Source organism: Condylura cristata, unplaced genomic scaffold (genome assembly GCF_000260355.1).
Source record: "Condylura cristata isolate star-nosed mole 26May11 unplaced genomic scaffold, ConCri1.0 scaffold00030, whole genome shotgun sequence".
In the NCBI taxonomy this organism is placed as follows: Eukaryota; Metazoa; Chordata; class Mammalia; order Eulipotyphla; family Talpidae; genus Condylura; species Condylura cristata.
Window position 1 is genome coordinate 21499812 of NW_004567131.1, and position 22287 is coordinate 21522098.

Consider the following 22287-nt stretch of genomic DNA (forward strand, 5'->3'; position numbering starts at 1 on the left):
ATTTTATCTGGTGAATTTCTTCTTTCAACAGTTGTCTCCAAATAGTACTTTGTTTACAAAGTATTATTTATATCACTCAGTAGAGTTAAATCATTCAAAAGTTTTTGAAAGTATTGCTCTGGGCATATTGTTATAACTGAACATATCAGCTTTCATATCAAGGAGACAGAGTGAGTCCTGGACTTCAACAGATGGATTATATTGGAGCCCCGATAGGAATAAAATCAAGCTCCTTTCCTATGATCTATTTCAGTCTTGAGATTGTATTTCATCCCTTGAAAATAAATCTGATGTCATATAACTCTCACTCCTGAACTAGAACCGAGATTTCAGCACTAATACAAACTTATGACAATGTCATTCTTTAGATTAGATTTTATATTGTGCCTCTAACTATAGGACATAATGTAAAAAATTGTAACATCCCCTTTTTACATAAAGTATATTTCTTAATATTTGATAAGTTATTTAAAACCACACAAATTAAATGAAAGTTATCTGTAACTGACAATTTGTAGGAAGTTTTGAAAGAAAGAAATAAGGATCTCATCTGCCCTTAAAGTACCATCTGCAGAGGTAACCATTTGTATTGTATTATTCTTTGGATCTTCAACAGCCCTGGATAAGTTGTGAATATAGGTTGAATTCATTAAAATTCATCCTTTATAAAATAAACTGCTGAGCAGTTCTTGAGCATCTACTGTTATTTCCATGAATTTGGACAATGTAATTAGTTCTATATGCCTAGCAACAAGCTGCATGCTAGAGAAATAACAGACAGTCAAATAATTTTAAGTGGAGGAATGGAATTGTACTAGAGGCCTACTTATGTGTTTTAATGAAATAATTAAGAGAAGACTGGCATGGGATTCTTATAAATTATATGGAATACCTTCGTGAAGATTTTGTAAACTCAAGTGAATTTTGTTTTTAATAAAATTCTTTTCCCTGAATAGAGTTTCAGTACTGCCAAATTTAAGGACTTCATATACTACAATTTCTTTGATGTCGATTTTACCTGAGGATATCCATTATACCAGAACAAAGTATTCTTTCCCTCTGTACTGTTCATAGTTTCATACAGAATTATATAAATGAGATAAATGCAAATAAAATTATATTGTAGATGGCTACAGTTTCCCCACCTTTCTAGATTCTAGCTCTTATGCAGATAGGTTGTCTTGAGTGTTGGAAATATGGACAGTCTTCTATTTAAGTTTCCTTGTTGACCCAGCCTGCAATCCTGAGACTTGCTCTTAAACCTTGAATACTGATGGTTTCTCTTCTTCTGAGATCCATAGGCCAATAAGTACCAGCTACCTGCTCAGTCTAAGCTGTGCACTGACCGCCTTGCTCACAGTGAAATAAAATATTCATAAGGGACCTTATTTCCATAACCTTGCATCTGCTAATTTTCTTGAGTTTTCCCTGATCTTTATCATACAATAGCTTTTAAATTTCTGTAGGAAAATTCATTTTCAACTATGAGACTAGAGATCTATTTATTTCTAGCAGTACCCTGAGATCATTATGTCTTCATAAAAACCTATGTTCTAGAAAATTTCTTTCTTTTTTTTTATAACCAACCAGATAGAGTTTATTAAAATATCCTCATCAAAACCAATTTTGCTCAACAAGATCAAAATGGGGGTGGGACGAGCACACAGGACTATGGTGATGGTACATGGAGAAGTGGTGGTGGGAAGACCATAGTGATTACAACTGAGATGAAAAATGTGCAAAATGAAAACAATGTAAAAAATATATAATAATAATAAAACAATTTTGCTCAATTGAACAATTATAAGTACATTGTGTTATGCAATTGCAATGTTGCCTTATCATATTTCAAAGAAGTAAAATTGTTTAGTAAAAACTGTAAAATATCTTAATTGTCACATAAAATATTTTTATTGCAAGGTTGAAGGATTTCAATGCAATTTTATTGCAACATTTGGAGAGTTTGAGATACAATTTGAATTTGCTTGTGCTTGTCAAAAATATTAGTATCAGCAAATATCAAAACTGGCCATAGTGTGCAATCCAGAACATACTAATATAGCTCTTTATGCATATTTCCTTTTGGATTTTCATTGTATTTGTAAATGGCCTGTTTGTTCCATTTGGACTTGTTTTTTTTAACTGAGCTGTCTGGATCTTTTTGCTCCTCTGTCTCACTGTGGTCATCTTTAAGATTTTTATAGTCTCCCATGGCTTTCTTTTCATCTTTCAGATTGTTAGAAATTTCCTCATCTACATCTTCACACCCTTCATTTTCTGAACATCTAGGATGCTCTGCCCTGTCAGTGTGGTATTCTAACAAGATCTCTACTTTCTCTTTCTTTCTTCCGTACACCTCTATATTTTTCTTGTGTGGGTGTGTGTGTTGCTCCTTTAATTCACTTTCTGAATCCTCTGTTCTTTTTTTCTGCTCTTGAGTCTGTACATCCTTATTTGAAAATGCTCCCATAAGCACAGCTGCTTGAGCCATGTAGATTCCTTTTGCCAAAAGTTGATTATATGTTTTCCCTTCTTTCATATTTTGGCACATCTCTTTACTTTCATGTTCATTCCCATCATCATTTTCAGTATGTGCTATGTGCTGTTTCAGTTTCTTCATTGTTTGTTTCTTTTGTTTTTGAATTGGCAATAATTTTAATGACTTGTCATTGGAATTCATGCTGATCACATGTGTCATACTTAAGACATCTGTGGTTTTTCCAAAGCTTTCTGAATCTGCTGCTGAAGGATTATTTGTTTCTTTTTCTTTGGTTATTTTATCTTGAAAATAACTGGGTTGCACTGAGCAAAGGGTATCCCCCTTTCCAGATATTGTTTGTTCTGCTGAAGGACTTGTAGGCACATGGGCAAAACCAACAGGTGGTACAGAAATCCCTTCAATTGGAGGTAGTGTTTGTACTATTTGAGTGGAATCAGGCGACTTCTCCTTTTTTCTTCGCCGCACATGTGCTGATAAAGTTCTATATAGAACATTCACTGATGAGAGATCATTGACAGGTAGAGAAGTCATTGAAGGTAAGCAAGAGTCATTTACTTCATCAAAATCAATTTCTTCTGGCACACCATGTCGTGGAGAAGCAAAAACTAGCATGTGACATCCACCACAAGCAACCAATTGAACTGTAAACCTCAAAAAATTAGAGCACAAAGTGGGAATGAACTGATTGTTAAAATTCTCCAATCCACGTCCTAGTTTTCCATGTCTACCATTTCCAAAAGTATACAGACGGCCTACATCTGTTATCAAAGCTGTGTGATTTTCTCCACAGCAAATATAACTTACTTTCTGATGCTCAATCTGATCAACAACTTTGGGTTCTAAAGTTTCGAAAAGAAAAGGACCAAGACCCAGCTGACCAAACTGTCCCAGGCCAAAGGTGTACACGGCTTTCTCTGTGAGGACCACTGTGTGCGCGCCACCACAGGCTACTTGGATAACCGGCTCACAAATTCCAGACACCTGCTGGGGTGTTCTATGATTGAGCAACAGCTGATTGGGGAGACCTAACTTCCCACAATCAGGTTCTCCAAATGTATACAGTTCTCCCTCTTTTGTTACAAAAGCAGAATGGTAATAGCCACAAGAGATCCAGGAAATAGGCTTCCCAACGGTAACTTGATGAGGGACACACACACTAGTTAAATTTTTTAAACCAATTTGTCCTTCAGAATTGTCACCCCACATAAAAAGCTCTCCATCTTCAGTTAATGCAGCTGAAGTGCTGGATCCAGCAGCAAGCTGTTTAATCTTATGCTGGGATGTAAAAAAATTAATTAGCTGAAAACTGTTCCTCTCTTCAGTGTCACCAAGTCCCAATTGTCCTTCATTATTTCCTCCAGCTGCATAAACTTTGCCTCCTTCTGTTGAAACTATGGTGTGGTTCCTTCCACAGGCAGCAAATACCACTTTTTCAGACTTGAAAGCTTTAACACAGGTTGGCTTGTTAACCGTTGACTTTGTTCCTAATCCTAACTGCCCCCAGTTGTTACTACCAAACATGTAAAGTTTATTATTTCCTGTAACAATGGCAGTATGTTCATCTCCACAGGAAAGACATATAGGTATGTACTTTTTAAACCAGAATTTGCTAGGAATATTTTCAGCAAATCTAGTTTTTCCAAATGTAAACACAGCACCTGAATGGGGCACCAGCTCACTGGATTCCCCCATGCCGAGGGCGCTAGGGGACCTCTGACTGGGTCTGGATGTAGGCGGGGGCGACTCGGTGGAGCTTAAGACTTGGGCCTTGACCACGATGTAGGTGGGTCAATGGCAACTAGCATGTTCAAGGAAGTCAACAAACAGTTGCTAGGGGGAACGGAAGTGGAACTTTCAAAACATTCTTTTAAACGGTCATGTTCAAAGTCAGAAGTAGCTGCTTAAAGTTCAACTTTTATAAAATATGTTTAAGATTAATAATGACAAAATAAAGTTCACCGAAATTAATTGAGTGAGCAGAAGAGGCTGGTTTAAGAATATCTATTTCCTTAAACTTGAAACAACGATTTGCTCTTATTTCCTAAATTCAAAATCAATATTAAACACATGTAGTAAATGAAAAATAATGTGTTTGTCCAAACAGTTTTGGTTGACCAGGAGAGACATTAAACGTGGCCAAAAATTCTTTCAGTTTATCTAAGTGAAGAATTTTTCGGCATGACTTCTTTTTTTTTTTTTAAAGATTTTATTTATTCATACAGAACTGGGGTACAGGCCAGAGATGTGGAGGGTGAGAGGATTCACCAGAGACAGAGCAGGGAGCAGAGCAGGCAGATCAACGAAGTACACTGCTGAGGGGAGCAGCGGGTGGGTGAGGAGAGGTCTGCCGCGCCATGTGGATCTCCTCCGGGGCAGGCGGGTATCAAACTCATGAGGAAGTGGCTTTAGCTTCTTAGTGCAGTGCTTTAACCCGCTGTACCACCGGGGAGGGCCCGGCATGACTTCTTATGGATTAAAGTCATGGAAATGTATCCATCTTCTGTTGGCTCAGCTAACATCCATATTAGTTTTGTGTTCAGGAAGTCCTCTTCCAAAACTGTCCAAGACGCCCACCAGAAGATTGGTGGGCATACATTATCTCAGCTTTGTCCCCATTATCTCAGCTTTGTCCCCACAGTAGAAGCGAGAACCTCTTTCCTGACGGCTTTTGGAATCTTGGGATTGCTCTTCCATGGTCTCGCTTGAATAGTACTGTTGCCAGTATGGCAGGCAGGTCTGATTATATAGGAGTATGTCTTGTGTTAACACCTTTAACTTTTAAAAAAATCATGGAATTTAGATTGCGATTGAGTGGTTTCTCTAAGGAAAAAAAATCAGTATGCTGTGACCAAAAGACAGGTCAATTTCACCAACCCTGCACCTCTGTCCTGTACCCCAGTTGTGTGTGCACAATTAAATGAAATCTTAAAAAAAAAATAAGAGATCACTTTAACAATGTTAACTCTTCCCAATCCATTCCCTTCTGTTTTCTATTTCTCTAACAATACATAATAGTTTTCATTGTGAATGGACAGGTCTTTCATCTCCTTTATTAATTACTAGGTTCTATTTTTTTTTGGTTGTGATTTTAAATGGGTTTGTGGTCTTAAGTTCTTCCCGTTTTTTTTTTTTTTGTTGTTGTTGTTGTTTGCAGATAGGAATGAAACAGTTTTTGTATGATGATATTGTAATCTCCTACTTCACTGTCCTGATTTATTGTTTGCAATTGTTTTTAGTGGAATCTTTAAGGCTTTCTCTGTATATAATCATGCCATCTGTAAATAGTGACAGTTTTGCTTTTTTTTTTCCAAATTGATTCCTTTTGTTTCTTTGTCATGTTTAATTTCTTTAACTAGATTTTCCATGTTGAATAGTAGTGGTGAAATGGAATCTTGTCTTATATCTGATCTTAGAGGAAGAACCTGCATATTTTTACCACTGTAAAAATCACTACAAATTTACCAGTGTAAATTCACAGTATATGACTTTTAAAATGTTAAGATGACTTCCTTTTATCTGCATACTTGAAAAATTTTTAATCATAAATGGATGTTGAATTTTGTCAACTACTTTGAGTATTGATATGATCATATTAATTTTACCTTTTGTTTTTGTGGTACAATTACATAGATTGCTTTATAGATCTGTCTAATCATTTTTTCATCTCTGGAGTAAATTTCCCATGTTTATGAAATATGATTCATTAATGCATTACTATAAGTTGGTTTCATAAAATTTTGTGAGGATTTTTGCAGCTATGTTCATCAGCTTTATTGGTCTCTAGTTGTCTTCTTCCTCTGTGTTAATGGAGTACGGAGGACCTTGAAGTGTAATAGGGTACATCAGTGACATGTATCTAGGGAACAAAATAGAAGAGGGAAGGAGAAGAGACTATCTTCCAAATTGTGAATAGAATAGATCTTACTAAAATCTTATGTTTATTCATGCTCTTCTACCTGGCTAGAAATGAGAGGTGGGGAAAGAGTTTTCAGGGAATGAGAATAATGAAGCGACCACAGAGATACAGAGATTGAATTAGTATGTAAAGCATTTCACCATCTTTTCTTATTCACAGGTTGTCTAATGATAATGAAATATAGTTTTTTTGAGTCTGAGTCTTGTGGCATGTACTGTCAACCCAGAGACTTGAGAGAACTGGTCCTATTCAGATCAATCCTCTGGATTTTTTTAGGTGGTTGAAGTAGGGATAGAATTTAGGTGACAAGTTGCTGAGTAGTGTAAGCTGTCTTTTTTTTTTTTTTTAAGTTTTATTTATTCATATAGAACTGGGGTACAGGCCAGAGATGCGGAGGGTGAGAGGATTCACCAGAGACAGAGTGGGGAGCAGAACAGGCTGATTGACAAGGTACACTGCTGAGGGGAGCAGCAGGCGGGTCAGGAGAGGTCTGCCACGCCATGTGGATCTCCTCGGGGCAGTCGGGAATTGAACTCATGAGGAAGTGGCTTAAGCTTCTTAGTGCTGTGCTTTAACCCGCTGCACCACCAGGGAGGGCCCTGTAAGCTGTCTTTTTATGCAGAAGAAAAAAGCCAAACTGAGAAGAAGTAACCTATGCATGAACTGGCTGAAAACCTTGAGTGTATGTTCATGGATATCTTGCAAAGAGAAACTAATATTTGCGGGAAATCTGACCTCTTCACTTTTTCACTGTTAGCTCTCCATAGTAGTGTATTTATTTTATGATAGAAACCAATAATATCAAACATCCACCCCACTGTGGAGAAAAGCAATAGAACCCACAGTTGGAGAGATCATACAAATTTGATTATTCCAACGTCTCTGGATGGCACTTCAACTAAGAATGTGAGAATCACACTGTATGCCAAGTCCTATGGGGACAAAATCTTCAACAAAACATTTTCAAATCTTACAAGTAAAAATTATATGCTTAGTTTGGGGGAAGAATATGATTCTCATAACACAAAACTTACTTTGCCAGTTCCCAGTCTTTTATTTGCCATGCCTTATGCCTTGCTTTTTAGCTTCATCCTTCAGGGTTCTGAATAACAAGTAATACTGAGAGTAATCTAAGAAAACAAGTGGCAAGATGAGGTTTAACACACTTATTTAAACCTGTGAATAAAATAGACACTACTCCTAATTGTATATGGAACAAAAATAATCCCCAGCACAAGGAGACAGTTCAATTACTAAAGATTTCACCAGTAGCAACCTGAGAAATAAATGTCCTCTAGGGCACAATAGTGCATTTAAAAGATAGGGGAACATATTGGGACCATGGCCATTCTCAAGTTCAATTATTGCTAGGGCAACCTTCATGACTCAGCATATAGTTGAATTCATGGCTACAATGTATTTAAAGGAAAGAAATAGAACAAGAATAGCAAGTGAAAAAAGTGCATGAAACAATAGCTGCACAGGAAGCAGAGTTGAGCAGAAAACATTGCAGACTTCCAGAGTTCTCACACATGGAGTCATATGTAACATACTTAAAACCAGCACATATTTGTGACAAAACAAGTGAAATGGCACCATCCATTTGTCACCATTGTGGGGCTCATAAGACTCACAGGGTCCAGGGATTTTTTATAGGGGGTGGTCAAATAGGCAGCTTCTTTCTGGCAGATAACAAAATTCCATTCTGCAAGAAGGAAAGCAAATATTCAGTATAAACTACATTTTTGTTCACAAAGCCTTTCATGCACAGTGATCCAAAATTACCAGTCAAGGTAGTGGAAGTGTCCTGAAATAGCGTTTCTAAATACCAACAATGGCCAACATTTTCAGCATGCCTTTTATAAGAATAGCAGTCAATCCTGTTAGGTCAGCTTTTTCTGAATAGGCAGAAATAAAGCAAAGCCCAACATCTGGGGGAACTGTGGAGATTGACGCTAATTCCTGCCAGCTTCTAATGTGACCTGGCTTTTTGTCCTTAGTAGAAGGATGTGTTGGAAAATAATGGATGATTCCTGACAGTGTAATCAGATTCTGACTCTGATTAACAGCTGTTTCCCCAGATATAGCTTCTTAACTGAAACAAATCAGTAAAACCTTTGTATAGCTGTCAATGGGGAAAAATGTATTGGCTTTCTTTATTTCAAAAAGCATAGAATTCTAGAATATTTTTCCAGTTAAAAGGAAAAATATCATACATTATACTTTAACGTATGATAACTCATTGAGTGTTGAAGATATGGAGCAATGCATTGCCAGTGTAACACAAAATTGCTATTTCAAAGTCTAAAGAACCTTTTAAAATAGTACAAGATTCAGAAATCAAAAAGCAGCATATTGAACACAGTAATTATATACCTTTTTATGAAGTAGCACTGTGGAATTCTGCATTTTCATTGTATTTATTTATTTATAGCTAACAAAAACTGAAATACTTTCTCATTAGTTTCACTTAATCATTACTTTTTGAGTTTCTACTGTCTGACAAGAACTGTACTGATAACTATGGATATAACAGTGAAAAAGTGACAATCACATTTTGTTCTTACAGATTAGTGAAAAAAAAAATTGAAATAAACCTGTAGGTGCTTAGATGAATGAGATCAGAAGGCTTTTGAGATGAATTCTCAGGAGAATCAGTTTGCTCTGGGAGAGAGAACACTGCACTCAGCAGTAAGGCATGTGAATTCTAGTTTCTAACCTCTACAGATTTTCCTATAAGATACTTAACTTTCTCATGTCCAAGTTACATGATAGGTAAAATAATAACTTCAAAAATTTGCTGTTTCTTATCTAAACACATAATAAGAGTTTTCTACTCAGTATTAAAGGATACATATTTCCTTCTCATAGAGCAATTTGAATCATTGAGCTTGAAATATTTGAACAAATTTGAGAAATCCTGATCATAGCTCTAAATCATACGGTTATGATTGTATAAACTTAGGAATCTACCCAGAACATTTCTATGTGACTGATAGCTCTGTTGTGGCCCCTCCCCTCAATTTATGTAATTGACTTTTTTTTTTTAACAGTTCTTCAGGAAATAGCATGATCACACAGGCTCCAATTGTTCAAACATGTTATATATAGGGCAATAAACCTCCATACTTCGCTCACTATAGAAATGGTGTAATTGCTCAAGTTAAATATTTTCTAAAGACACACCTCTGAGAGAATAATTTAACTGCCTTGAAAGTCATTTGTCAAAATTGTATACAGCTACCAATATATCCAGGCATAAGAGGCAAATATAGAAACCAAAGAATAGAGAGAAGAAAAAGAATGTTTTAGTTATGGGCTCACTAATTACAGCTGCCTAAGTTGTAGACATATCAATCAGTGGTCTTCTGCCTTGCTAGAATGCTAGAATGTTAGCATTCCCAAAGAATGAAGCTTTCTGTTTCCTTTGGATTTCTTATGTTTTCATCTCTACACTGGTTCAGCAAGGAACAGAAGCCTTTCAGTGTAGGAATGGTGTCTTCTTGCCTTCTGACCAAGTGTGTGACTTCACAGATCAGTGTGGAGACAGGAGTGATGAACAGCAATGTAAGTGCTATTCCTCCCTATCTCCAATTTCCATTCCCTGGACACTTTCAAACCAGAGCCCACGAGCAGTTTATGGAGATTCAGCAAGATACCTGGTCCTGCATACAATTAATTTCTAGCCTTTATTGTAAATCATAACTGAAAACAGTTTTTTTTTTGAGAGATGGGTTCACGTGTAAAAATTACTCAAATTAAACAAAATCAGATTGCTAAGATTCTAACAGAATGGAATGTATTTAAATTAGTTTTTAATGATTATATGGAAGTTGGTATCGATGGGATATAGAGTACAACTCTGGTTTATATCCTTTGATTTCTGGGTAGGGCAAAAAGTACAGAGCTGAACGGGCAGGACCTGTGTTTGAGATGAGATCTCATCTAATGTGTGATCTTGAATCTATTTTATTATAAGAGGTTATAAAATTAGGTAACTGAACCCTCATAAGTGGCAAATACTCTATTGCCTACGGGTATAGTATTATTAAAAAATGTTTACTAGTGGAGACATGGGTGAAGATCTGTATGTTTCTGTAGTTTCGATGGCAATTTGATATTGTGAAGGAACACTACATTTTACCCATGGAGACAAATGTCATTCTTAGCTACAATCACCTTTCAAAAACATTGTCATAAAATTAAATTGTTTCATTATTCCTTCATAGAAACTATTGATTAAATTTTCTGGAAGCACTAATTTTATTATTTTAGAACACAATTCAAACATGTATTTTTATTCAGATACTACATTATTATTTATAGAATTCTACATTTTCTTCTGTAAAATAACATATTTGACTTGCTATTGCTTGCCTTCTATTTTCATATTCGGTATTATTACATTAAAACAAGAAAGTGATTGCTAAAAACAATTCTTGCCCACAGAATAAAATAAGTTAATGGATTTTTTACTCTAGTTTGAAATAGGTATCACACTGTTAGTATCTAGGAACTTTTAAATGCCAAGTACAACCAAAGGCTGGAATTCATTTGTATTTGTCCAATTTCCCCAAAAAGGCTAAATATGGTGTGCTGCCCTTTCTCTGGCCTGTCTAGGAACATCCTTATGGTTCTTGGGTGAGCAGCAAAGAGGAACCTTTGGCTGGTTTGACAAGCAGCACAGTCCCTTCCATTATTAATCGGCATGCAGCTTTCTTTAACACACTTGCTGTGATAACATGCATGGGCCTGCTTCAGGGAAAAGGTTAATGTGCAAGAAGGAGAAAGCCACTGTGTAGGAAAGGTCTTGGCTGCACGAAAAATTTTAATAACTCACAGCTTTGGAAGAAAAGCAAAAGAACAGATCTGTCGAATAAACAGATTTCATTTTAAATGTTACATTGGGAACTTACCTTTTTGGCTTTTCCACTTTTCATTTTCATTTGAGAAGTTTTCACTTTGGTATTTTATTTAAATGTGGACCATAACCTCTAGATAAAATTGAGAATCAATTTAAGGTGTAAGTTTCTTTTGTATCTCACACTGTGTGTGTGTGGGGGGATATTGTGGAGGAATAATGACATCAGATACTTTTTCTCATGGAAATTTGTGATGTTCATTTTACAGATGAGATTATTTATAAAAGCTAAACTTTATAATGATGCTAAAGTAGTCACATTTTGAAAAAAAAAATCTGTGTCTCCTTTTAACACTCAAATAGTGTGACCTTTAAAGCAATAGATTAATATGTTGACTTTTCTTAATGAAACTGGCATAGTTGGGGTTGAATTTCAGATGCAACTGATTCTATTAGTAGGTTTTTGAGAATGTTCTTTTCTTAAAGAATATTACCTGAGAATACTTGAATCTGTTATGTTAGCTCAACTTTTTTTTCAAAGGGACCTTTTATTGAAGATCACTGAATTATACGCTAGAATACATGCCATTTGTACATGATTTTGGACATTTTAAAATATACAGTGAACAAGAAAAAGAATTTTTATGTTTAACCATTGTTGTTTGTAGTGTTGACAAGACTCCCTTCTTTTTAGAATTTATTGATGATCCAGGGTAATAAGTGTGATACTGATTTGGGTATGTTTGTTTTTTAATTGTGTTCTAGTTGTTGTATAATCTGCTTCCACATTGGTCCTGTTTGCTTGTTTTCCTCATTCTCTTTTATTTTCATTTTCATAGTTAACATAGGGTCATACTAACTATAGAGATAGGCTAGCTTATCTTCTAACAATTGCTCAAAATTACTCACTCTATAATGATTTTTTGTCTTAAAAATGCTATTTTTCTTAAAAATAAAGTTAGCAGTAGTACTTACTTTGCTACCATTCAAATCCAGTGGATTACATAGGATACTGTTGGTAGTGTTGGATACACCCACACCATGTTTGAAATGTGATTAATCTGATTTTTATGCAGTGGGCAATTTGGGAAGATGTTGTAAAATAGATCATAATTTTTTTTTAAAGATTTATTTATTTATTTGTGCATACAGAACTGGGGTACAGGCCAGAGGCTCAGGGGAGGTGAGAGGCTTCACCAGAGACAGAGTGGGGAGCAGAACAGGCAGATCGACAAAGTACACTGCTGAGGGAAGCAGCGGGCGGGTCAGGAGAGGTCTGCCACGCCATGTGGCCTCCTCCGGGGCAGGCGGCAGGCGGGAATCGAACTCATGCGGAAGTGGCCTCAGATTCTCAGTGCTGTGCTTTAACCCGCTGCGCCACCAGGGAGGGCCCAAGATCATAATTTTTTAAATAAAGTGACTTTAGCTGTTACTGACAGATAAAACCAGTCAGTTAATCAGAGACAAAAATAGGATTAGGTCCTCAGTCTTCTGAAGACCTCAAAAGATAGTCTCTACTTAAAAAACTGGATTTGTGCATAGCGATTTATTCAAATGTCATTCAAGAAAGCTTTGCATTAATAAATTAGATTTAAGATGTGAATAATGATCTTTCTTAGTCTATATTGTCATTTGTGGCAAAGCTTATTTTTAAAATGCTTTCTTATGTTTTGAGAAGTTAAAGTATTATAAAGCTAGCTTATTTTTTTCTTTCTTTAGGTTGGAATTATGAGAGATGCAATTTTGAGGATGGACTCTGTAGTATGACACAAGATAGGAATCCACAACTTGGTTGGACAAGGACAAATGGAATGACTGGCCTTTCACCTCCATTTTATGATCACAATGGTGATGTGTCTGGTAAATGCTTTGTATTTTCTGTCTTTCTAAAGTATCTGATTAAAGCAATAGAAGCTTACTCTTTAGATTTTAATAATTATCTCACTTTCTGCATTCTTTAGCCATTTAAAATATTTGTGATAGCAAATTATCACAATAGGAAAGATTTTACAGGTATTTTGACTCTATATAAATTGTAAAATTAAAAAAAGTACTACTACATGGATTGATTAGTCAAGTTCTTTGCATGTGGATAGACTGATTTCAGTTCTGTCCAGTATCACTTGTTTTCCAAGGGTGACGAGAAAGCTCTGGTGGGATATTTATTAGCCTTCCAGGTAGCCAGACATATATTCATTTACTCATTCATGAACTTCACTCACTCACCATTTTTTACCAGGTGATTAAGATAGTTTAATGAGCAAAAACTGTCTACAAACCTGCCATAATCTGATGGGTTTATACATGATGTAAAATGAACTGGTAGATGGCCTGATATAGTAAATTGAAGGGTGGTGATTATTTTTAAACAGTGGTGCTTCTCTCAAGTAAATAAGATTAAACATTTAATATGAATATTTTCTAGAGATAATTTAAAGCAAGCAGATATAAAGATTTTATTTGTTAGTTGATGAAAATGTTTATAAAACTACTATTCATGTTGATGAGAATCCTAGCACCATCATTCATAGGCTATGTGACCTTCAGCAGTTTACTTTTTAAGCCTCAGCTTCCTTAACTTTGAGGGAGGCAGTAATAGTATATAGTGCACAGAGTAGTTGATTTAAGATCCAAATGATTTGTTATCGCTAAAATTTGTAATAAAATATCTGACACACACAAAAATAAACATTGAATACATTCCTGAATAAATTTTTTGTTCCTCATTCTAACTTCTCTGTAGGCATGATGGGGTTCCTTTTATTTTTGTTTTGATGTTGAAAGTCATTTTTTAGAATTTAATTTTTTTCAGGCAGAGAAGCAAGAAATTTATTGTCAGATAAAGAGGACAGGAAAGTTCTCTAAGCAGAGAGGGCTCCACCAGCTTCCCAAACAGCACCACGGACACATTACTTTACATATTTGTAACATGTATTGTGGGTTCAGTTATATTAGGTCATGCTATTGAATTGGTTCCCAATGTTTAGTTATTGCAATGCCTTTTGAATTGTTTGATTCAGGGTTTCTCTGTTTTGGACACTTCTAACAGTGTCTTTTATACAGAAAAGTTTTTTTTTTTTTTTTTTATTGCCTTTGGCTTTTTCCTGTGCACAATACTGATAACCTTTTTTTTTTTTTTAATGTTGTGGCTCTTATATATTTATTTTGCCATCTCTTCTTGGAGCTAGATAACATCAGAATGTCTATCATTGCTTTTTTTTTTCTTTCTGTTTGCTTCCCTCCTATTATTCTTTCTTCTTTCATTACTTTCTTATTCTCACTTTGCCATGTTCACTTTTGATTACCTAGTTAAGAGATACAGTGAGAAATTGCAAGAGTAACCAAAGTATCCCTGAGAACAAAAGCCCCAGGGCCAGGTGGTTTCATTAGTGAATTCTACCAAATTTTCAGAGAATATGTAATAGCTATGCTTCTCAAATTCTTCCAAAAACTTGCAGAAGTATGAGAGCTCCCAAACATATTTTACATGGTTAATATTCCCCTGATCCCCAGAGCATATGAAGGCAGCACAAAAGAAGAAAGTAAAAGAAAACTATTGAACAATATATTTAATGAGCAGAGATGCAAAAATCCTTGAGAAAATTAAGCAAATCTAATCCAACAACATATTAAGAAAATTACTCATCACGACTAAGTAGGATTCATACTAAGGATACAAAGTTGGTTAAAAATATACAAACCAATTCATGTCATTCAACCCATCATTAGAAAGATAAAAATCACATGAACATTTGGCAATATTCAACACTGATTTGAGATAAAAACTGAATAAAATGGAATTAGAGGAAACATATCAACTAAAAGCCATGAGTGAGTAAGCCACAGCCAATATCATACCCCGTGCTAAAAACCTGAAAACATTTTCCTTAGATTATAAACTAGACAAGGATGTTCAATTTCACCACTACAGTTTTAACACATAAGCCCTGGCCAGAACAACGAGGCAAGAAAAAACATTTTAAATAATCCAAATTAAAAAAGAAATGAAGCTGCCACTATTGTGAATGACATAATACATTAAACCATCTCCCAATATCCCTACCCTATAACTGCTAGAAGTAATAAATTAATATAGTAAAGTGGGAGGATACAAAGTCCATACACAAAACAAATTAAAAGAAAGAAATTTGGGGGAAAAAATCTTCATTATAATCACACCAAAAAGGATGAACTATCTGATTGTAAGTTTAAGACATCATCAAAGGAAATAAAAGAAAGCACAAAGAAATGGGAGGGTATCTAGTGTCCATGTATGGGAAAAATATGCATTGTTAAAATCATCATATTGCCTAAATCAAGTTATAGATTCAAGGAAATGCCTGTCAAAATCCCTATGACAAGGGAAACAAAAGCAAAATTGAGCAAATAGAACTGCATCAAACTCAAAGTCTTACAGTGGTATGAAAGAAACCACTACAAAAACAAAAAGGCAACCTTTGGACTGGGAGTTGATAGCTGGACATCACACATCTGACAGGAGGTTAATCTTTAAAACATAAAAACTCATACAACTCAATAACATAAAAACACCTGAACCAACAAAAACAGGCAGAAAAGCTAAAAATATACTTCTCCAAAGAAGACATACATACATACAGATGGCTCACATATACATGAAAACATGTTTAGCCTATCTTCTTCTTAGGGAAATGCAAATCCAAACTACTATGATATGTCATCTTATGCTGGTGAGAATAGTCTGCTTTCAAAAGACTGGACACAACAAATGTTGGTGAGGATGTGGAGACAAAGGAAGCCTCCTTCATTGTTGTTGGGAATATAATTTGATGTAGTCTTTCTGGAAAATGGCTTGTAGATTCCTAAAAAAAAATGTACTGAAGCATGAAGCCAAATTAAATGTCCAAAAGGACTAGATGAGGAAATAGTGGGTTATATACTAAGGGAATATTACTTGGTTTTTAGAATATTACTTTGTCCCAAGATGATTATGCCAAGTGAAAAAAATTGAGAATTTGAAAGACAGTTACCAGATAATTTTACACATTTTGCAGAATCTTCATATTTTAATGTATCCTACTAATTTCCTTGTCATTTTTACTATGTATTTTGAATTATGTTATTAGTGCTTGACCAGTAGATTACATTTAATATCTTAATTTATGACAATGTAGATCAGTCATTTAATTGCAATAATAGAAAAATTGGATCTTATGTATCTATAGTTTCCCTGCCTTTATGCAGTATTGCCACAAATTGTATCTTTATATATTGTGTGCCCTTATGTAATTTTTATTTATTTTTTTAAGATTTATTTATGTATGCTTACAGAACTGGGGTACAAACCAGACTTGTGGTGGGTGAGAGCATTAACCAGAGACAGAGTGGGGTGCAGAACAGACAGATTGACAAAGTACACTGCTGAGGGTCACAGCAGGTGGGTCAGGAGAGGTCTACAATGCCATGTGGGCCAGCTCCCTGGCAGTGGCTACGAGAACTTCATAATGCAGTGCTGAAATCCGTTGTGCCAACGGGGAGAGCCAGTGATTTAGATTTCTGTGAATTGTAGCTGTCAATTATACTAAGTTGTTTATTTTTAGAGTCTCTCCTTTTTATTGATAGTCATTATTTTGTGAGATTCTTGTTGGTAGCTTTAGTTCCTTAGATTTAGTTTTCTTTAGCTTTTTGAAATATTTACAAATAGCTGATTTAAAAAATTTGTCTAGGAAATTCAATGTTTAGACTTCCTCAGAGACACTTTGCACTGACAGTTTTTTTTTTCCCCTCTGGATAGGTATGTGTGAATTTCTTCTGCATGAATGTTGTGGCTTGTTTCCTTGCATTTCTCACAGCTTCACTGGAAATACTAAAAATACTTAAAATACTTAAAAGCACTATATTAGGCATACTTGACTGCAATAAAGCAAATCTTGCTAAAAAGCAACCATACAAATATTTTTGTTTCTTAGTTCAAATTAAAGTTATGTTTTCACTCTAGTTTCATTTATATATATAGTTTTCTATCTATAAACATTATATAAACTATAACATTATGTCTAGGTATATACCTTAGTTAAATGTGACATAAGAGACACAAACTGAGCACATGGTATTGGAAAATAGTGTTGATAGACTTGTTCATGCACAGTTACCATAAACCCTCAAATTACAAAAATCTCAATACCTGCCAAATTCTGTAGAATGGATATGCCCCAATTAGAACAAAGCTGTAAATCTGTTCCACTCCCTTAAGTTTTGCTGTTATCACTTTTTGCTGTTGTTTTTGGCATTAGTGATTTTTCTGAACTACATCTGTAAAGTATTTATTCTTGTCATCTGTGATCACTGAACTCCTGCTAAGCAGGCTTATGGTGATTAATGTTCAACTAATGATTAGAGATTTTTCCTTGAATGCCTAGGCCAATAAATCTCCCAATGTTTGTTGAGGGACTCTGTGTCCAGTTGGGGTGTGTCTTCAACACTCATCTAGGCAGTTGACAACCATGTCTCAGTCTCCATTACCTGCTTTCGAATAGCCTCAAAGTCTGCTAGAGATGAGAACCGAGGGACTTTACAGTTCTTTGCAGAACATAGCACACACCTCTGCATTCACATGCTCATCTAGATTTGCAGGAGTATTTTGGAGTTTTTCTTAACGCTGTGGGACAGCTCATTTTCCAGCTTTTCCTTTAAGCTTACACTGTTACACACTGCCTCTGGAAACGATAAAGTTAAAATACTTGCCAGTAATTATTTTCAACAAATACCTGCTGTGAAGAATTTGTACCCTGGCCAAACTGTTCATATGGTCAGTTTCAGACAGCAGTTGTTAGTGGGCACTTTTAGGAGATGCTAGACATGGAACCAGCTTTCAAAGAGCTCTGACTCTTATGATGATCATGTTGCCCTAGGCATGTAGGTACTATCTTTTACAGTTACCATGGAGCAGGAGTGTGAGCAATTGCAATAGGGCATTTAAAAAAAAAAGTTTTATTTACTTATGCTTACAGAAATGGGGTATTGGCCAAAGGAGGAGGGGCAATGAGAGGATTTACCGGAGACAGAGTGGGGAGCAGAACAAGCAGACTGATGAAGTACATTGCAGAGGGGAGCAGCGGGTGAGACAGGAGAAGTCTGCTGCGCCATGTGGATCTCTCCCTGGCCGGGGATCAAACTTGTGCTGTAGCAGTTGTTGCTAGCTTCCTAGTGCTAGCTTTAACCCTTTGCACCACCAGGGAGGGCCCAGGGCATGTTAAAAACATGGAGCTTACTACTTGCTTTGAGATTCAGTCACTCCGTGAATAAAAGCTCTTCAGTTTGTTCTAAATCTTGTTATGATCATTTTGGCCAAGTTTTTCATTACTAACAATTATAATGAATTACTGCTTGAGAGTATCTTTTAAGAATTACAGTTTTAGCAAATATATGGTCATGTTGAATTTGTTAGTTTAATGAAAAGCTATCAGACAAATCTCAGAATTTAATAGAATCAGAATTTAGTAAATAAGAAATGACCAGCTTGAAGGAGTTTGTGTCTAAGATTTTTATTTCTTTGCTGTTATGTGAACTGATCCATTTTCCATCAGAGGTGAACATATTTACTTACCCTTTCCAAAAATTTTGACACTAGAAACTTTGCTTCAGGCCTTGGGCCTTGTCATGATGATCCATTCCCGCAAACTGAATTTTTGGAAAATGTTCTTGAAAACTGATATTATCTCATTGTTAAAATACTCAATTTTTTTTTTAGCTCCTTTGAGCCCATTTGTTACTCTGCAGTGTGCAATAGGATTTATGTTTCTCTTGCACACATTCATTCTTATTAATCACTTAGAACTCAGAAGTGGAGAAGAAGCAAGGCTGGCTATCAATAGTTGAAGAAAGTGAGACTGAAAATTCAATTTTATTTTTCTTGAGGATCACTTTTGCCAGTTATTTGATTTAGTCCTTAAAACTTGATTCATAGTTTCTTCCACTTTTATATTTTATATTTCCTTTTTTGTTGGTACTAAACTTGGTTTATGTTGGGATTCTATTCCAACGTTTACCCACTAACTGAGGAAAAAATATTTTTGAAAGTCCTTTTAATATAAATATTTAAGATCATGAATGGAGTCATGCTGTTTGACTTCTTATTTTGTCATTTTAATAACACAAGATTATTTAAAATTTTAAAGATATGCTCTGCTGGTGCTTTAATGGATGCAGGCACAAAATAAGAATTTGTGAATCATTAACGGAAATGAATATGGTATAGAGATTAAAAGAAGTCATCATATTGATGGCATGATGTGTGTATATGTCTGTGTGTAACATGTATATTACTAGACCCTTTCAAGGAATAAGAGAAGTATGCAGAGAAAATATTGGATACATTTTTTTGTTATTTTCATAAATCTCTTGATGGTTATGGTTAGTATGAAGAAGTGTTGGATGAAGGAATGGCCATGTTGGAGAAAGTTATGCTGTCAATCACCTGCTTTTTATACTTTTAGACATGATGTCCAAAGGCCTATAGAACACATGTGAATTATCTATAAGGTAGAAAATTTGATAAGTCTTATAGAATTAAGACTGTGAAATAAAGATTTTATTGCCACTCTACAGGAAGTGAGGTAAAACTCTGCATTTAAAACAAATGATTGCACCATCACTAAGTCAGAATTAAAAATAGAAACCACATGTTATTATTGGTTGCATTTTCAGCACTTTCTTTTTGTCCATGAAAAGAAAGTTTATTTGTAGAACAAATAGCAAAGGATTTCCAGCTGCTTATGCATTGAAAATTTTATTTTTTACAGCTTAAAAATATAACCTTTATTTAATTTTTGACAAAGTGTAGAATAATTTCCATTGCTTTAGCACATTCCAAATTAAATAGTTTATATTTGTAAAATGCCCTGCTTAAATATTTGGATAATTTATTAATGAGTGATTTCAACAATTTTATTTAAAATATTACTCCCTTTTTAAATAGCTTAATGTGTCAAGTTTGAATTTTAAGTCCAATTTTCAAAAGTAAATGTGATTAAGTAATTTCCTTGATAAACAAAAATAATTTTAGTAGCTGAATATTTATAAACAATAATTTAAAGTCTATTTAATACCATACCATTTGTATGATAATAATATCTGAACCGAAAGCAATATATTCACATGGTTCATTGTGCTTACTTGATTATTCATATCCTTAATATACGCTATACCTGCTGAATATAAAACAAGAGCATTAATGACAGTCCACTTATATCACTATGCTGTCAGCTCTTCATCTGAATTATGTTTATATAATTATTCCAGGGAGTACATTCTCAGAACAATTTTCAGTTATTGCAGGGATTTCAATTATGCCTCTGATTATATCTTTAAGCAATCATTAATGTCACTGTTTTCTGTTTAGAGTATAATTTGGGAATAGGAGAAGGGAAGAAGAGGTTTCTTAGCTTTCATAATTTTACTATCGATTCTCTCAATGATGTGACAATTAGATCTGATTTCTAATCCAACTTTAAAATACCACTGAATAATTCAAGTAGATGTCATCATAATCATCAACATAATTTTCAGTCCTTTTGACAAATAGCAGTATACTAAATAGCATAGCAGGAAACAATGGTTCCCAGATTATACTCTCTAATTTTGTCAATCATTGCAGGAAATCCATGAGAGCCAGGGAATATTTTATATATATTTTATAGACTTCTGAACAATAATAGTCCAGTGACATAATCTGCATTGCAACATACAGGAGATTGCCAGGGTTCAGCTCTGTAATTCTGGGAAAAATTGAGACTATCAATTTAATTCTTTCTAGAGAAAAATCACAGCAACATTAATCTCTTATGAATTCTTTATTGAATTGGTTATTTTGGTAGGCAGTTCCTGTAAAATGTTTTCTCTGGATACCATCTTTGCAGTTATAAGTACGTTATACGAGATAAATTGGATTATAAAGTGCAGCCCATAATCGTGCTAAGGGAATGTGATCACAGTTAGTTATTTCACTGAGAAATATAAAAAAATGTAAAAGTATCAGTTGGATCATTTGCAGAAGCAAATGGTGTGGTTAAATATTTGACTTAAAAAGTCTTGAACCTAATGTGAATGTATCCTGAGTTACTGCTTGATATCTTAAATAGATTTACCATTTATAGTTCTGAATCTAACACTTTTGTTTCTGACAGCCCACTTTCTTTCTTTGGTATCCAAACTGGATTCTACTTCATCAAGCTTAAGAAGCAGGATTTTTCTTCCAACGAATAACCAACTTACTTGTCAGGTATTTGAAAGCAGACAGCATTTTAAATAATTCTTGCAGTTAGAAAATACTTTTTTATAATTGTTGGGACATTAATTATTTTTCACAGATTACATTTTATTACTTCTCCAGTCAAGTGAGTGGCAAATTAACTGCAGGCCTTCAAACTGAGTGTGGTGGTCCTCTTCAGCATTTATGGCAAAACACAGCTGGACAACAATATCAGTGGGAGAGAACTGTCATTAACATCGAGAGCTCCCAGCGGTTTCAGGTACATTTACGTTCTCTGTGTGTCTGAAGGGCAAATATAAGATGCATAACTTTTCATACCAACTATGCTATAAGCAGAACAACTCCTGTTCCAGTTAGCTGAAACTAAAGGATTTTGGTAGGCTGCATGTATGAGTTTATCTTTCACACTCTGTATTGACTGAAAATCTCAAAATTATTTTGGAAATGAAGGTTGTATTGAATTTCTTGAGTTTAACTAGGGAATAAATATGATAATTTTTAGTGATTGGAATTAATATTAAAATCAGTCTCTTTCCTTATTACTGAAATAATAAGCTCTGGTCTCTCCAAAGCAAGAGACATGTTGAAATTCAATGATCCCAGCAAACTGGAATAGTGTCGCCCTATGGAATATAAAATCTGATATTTGATGGATTTAGCCCTTTTTTAAATACAAGGTTCAAATTGTGATGAATTTTAACTTCAGCTTTTCTTTCTTCTTCTTCTTCTTCTTTTTTTTTTTTTGAGTAGATAAGAAGAAA

The 22287-nt window shown here is 34.8% G+C and overlaps 2 protein-coding genes across 2 annotated transcripts in view; one reads left to right on the top strand and one right to left on the bottom strand.

Annotated features, from left to right (window-relative positions):
- Positions 1-2053: 2053 nt before the first annotated feature.
- LOC101633514 (X-linked retinitis pigmentosa GTPase regulator-like) lies at positions 2054-4192 on the bottom strand. The gene has a single exon (XM_012731265.1). It carries the CDS (start codon positions 4190-4192, stop codon positions 2054-2056), a length of 2139 nt encoding a protein of 712 aa, XP_012586719.1.
- Positions 4193-6444: 2252 nt separating this feature from the next.
- MALRD1 (MAM and LDL receptor class A domain containing 1) overlaps positions 6445-22287 on the top strand; it is a 336021-nt gene continuing 320178 nt past the window's right edge. Inside the window, exons 1-5 of the mRNA XM_012731266.1 lie at positions 6445-6473; positions 9805-9983; positions 12997-13137; positions 21441-21535; positions 21624-21785. Coding sequence (XP_012586720.1) covers positions 6445-6473; positions 9805-9983; positions 12997-13137; positions 21441-21535; positions 21624-21785 — 606 coding nt within the window. The remainder of the gene's footprint in view (positions 6474-9804; positions 9984-12996; positions 13138-21440; positions 21536-21623; positions 21786-22287) is intronic.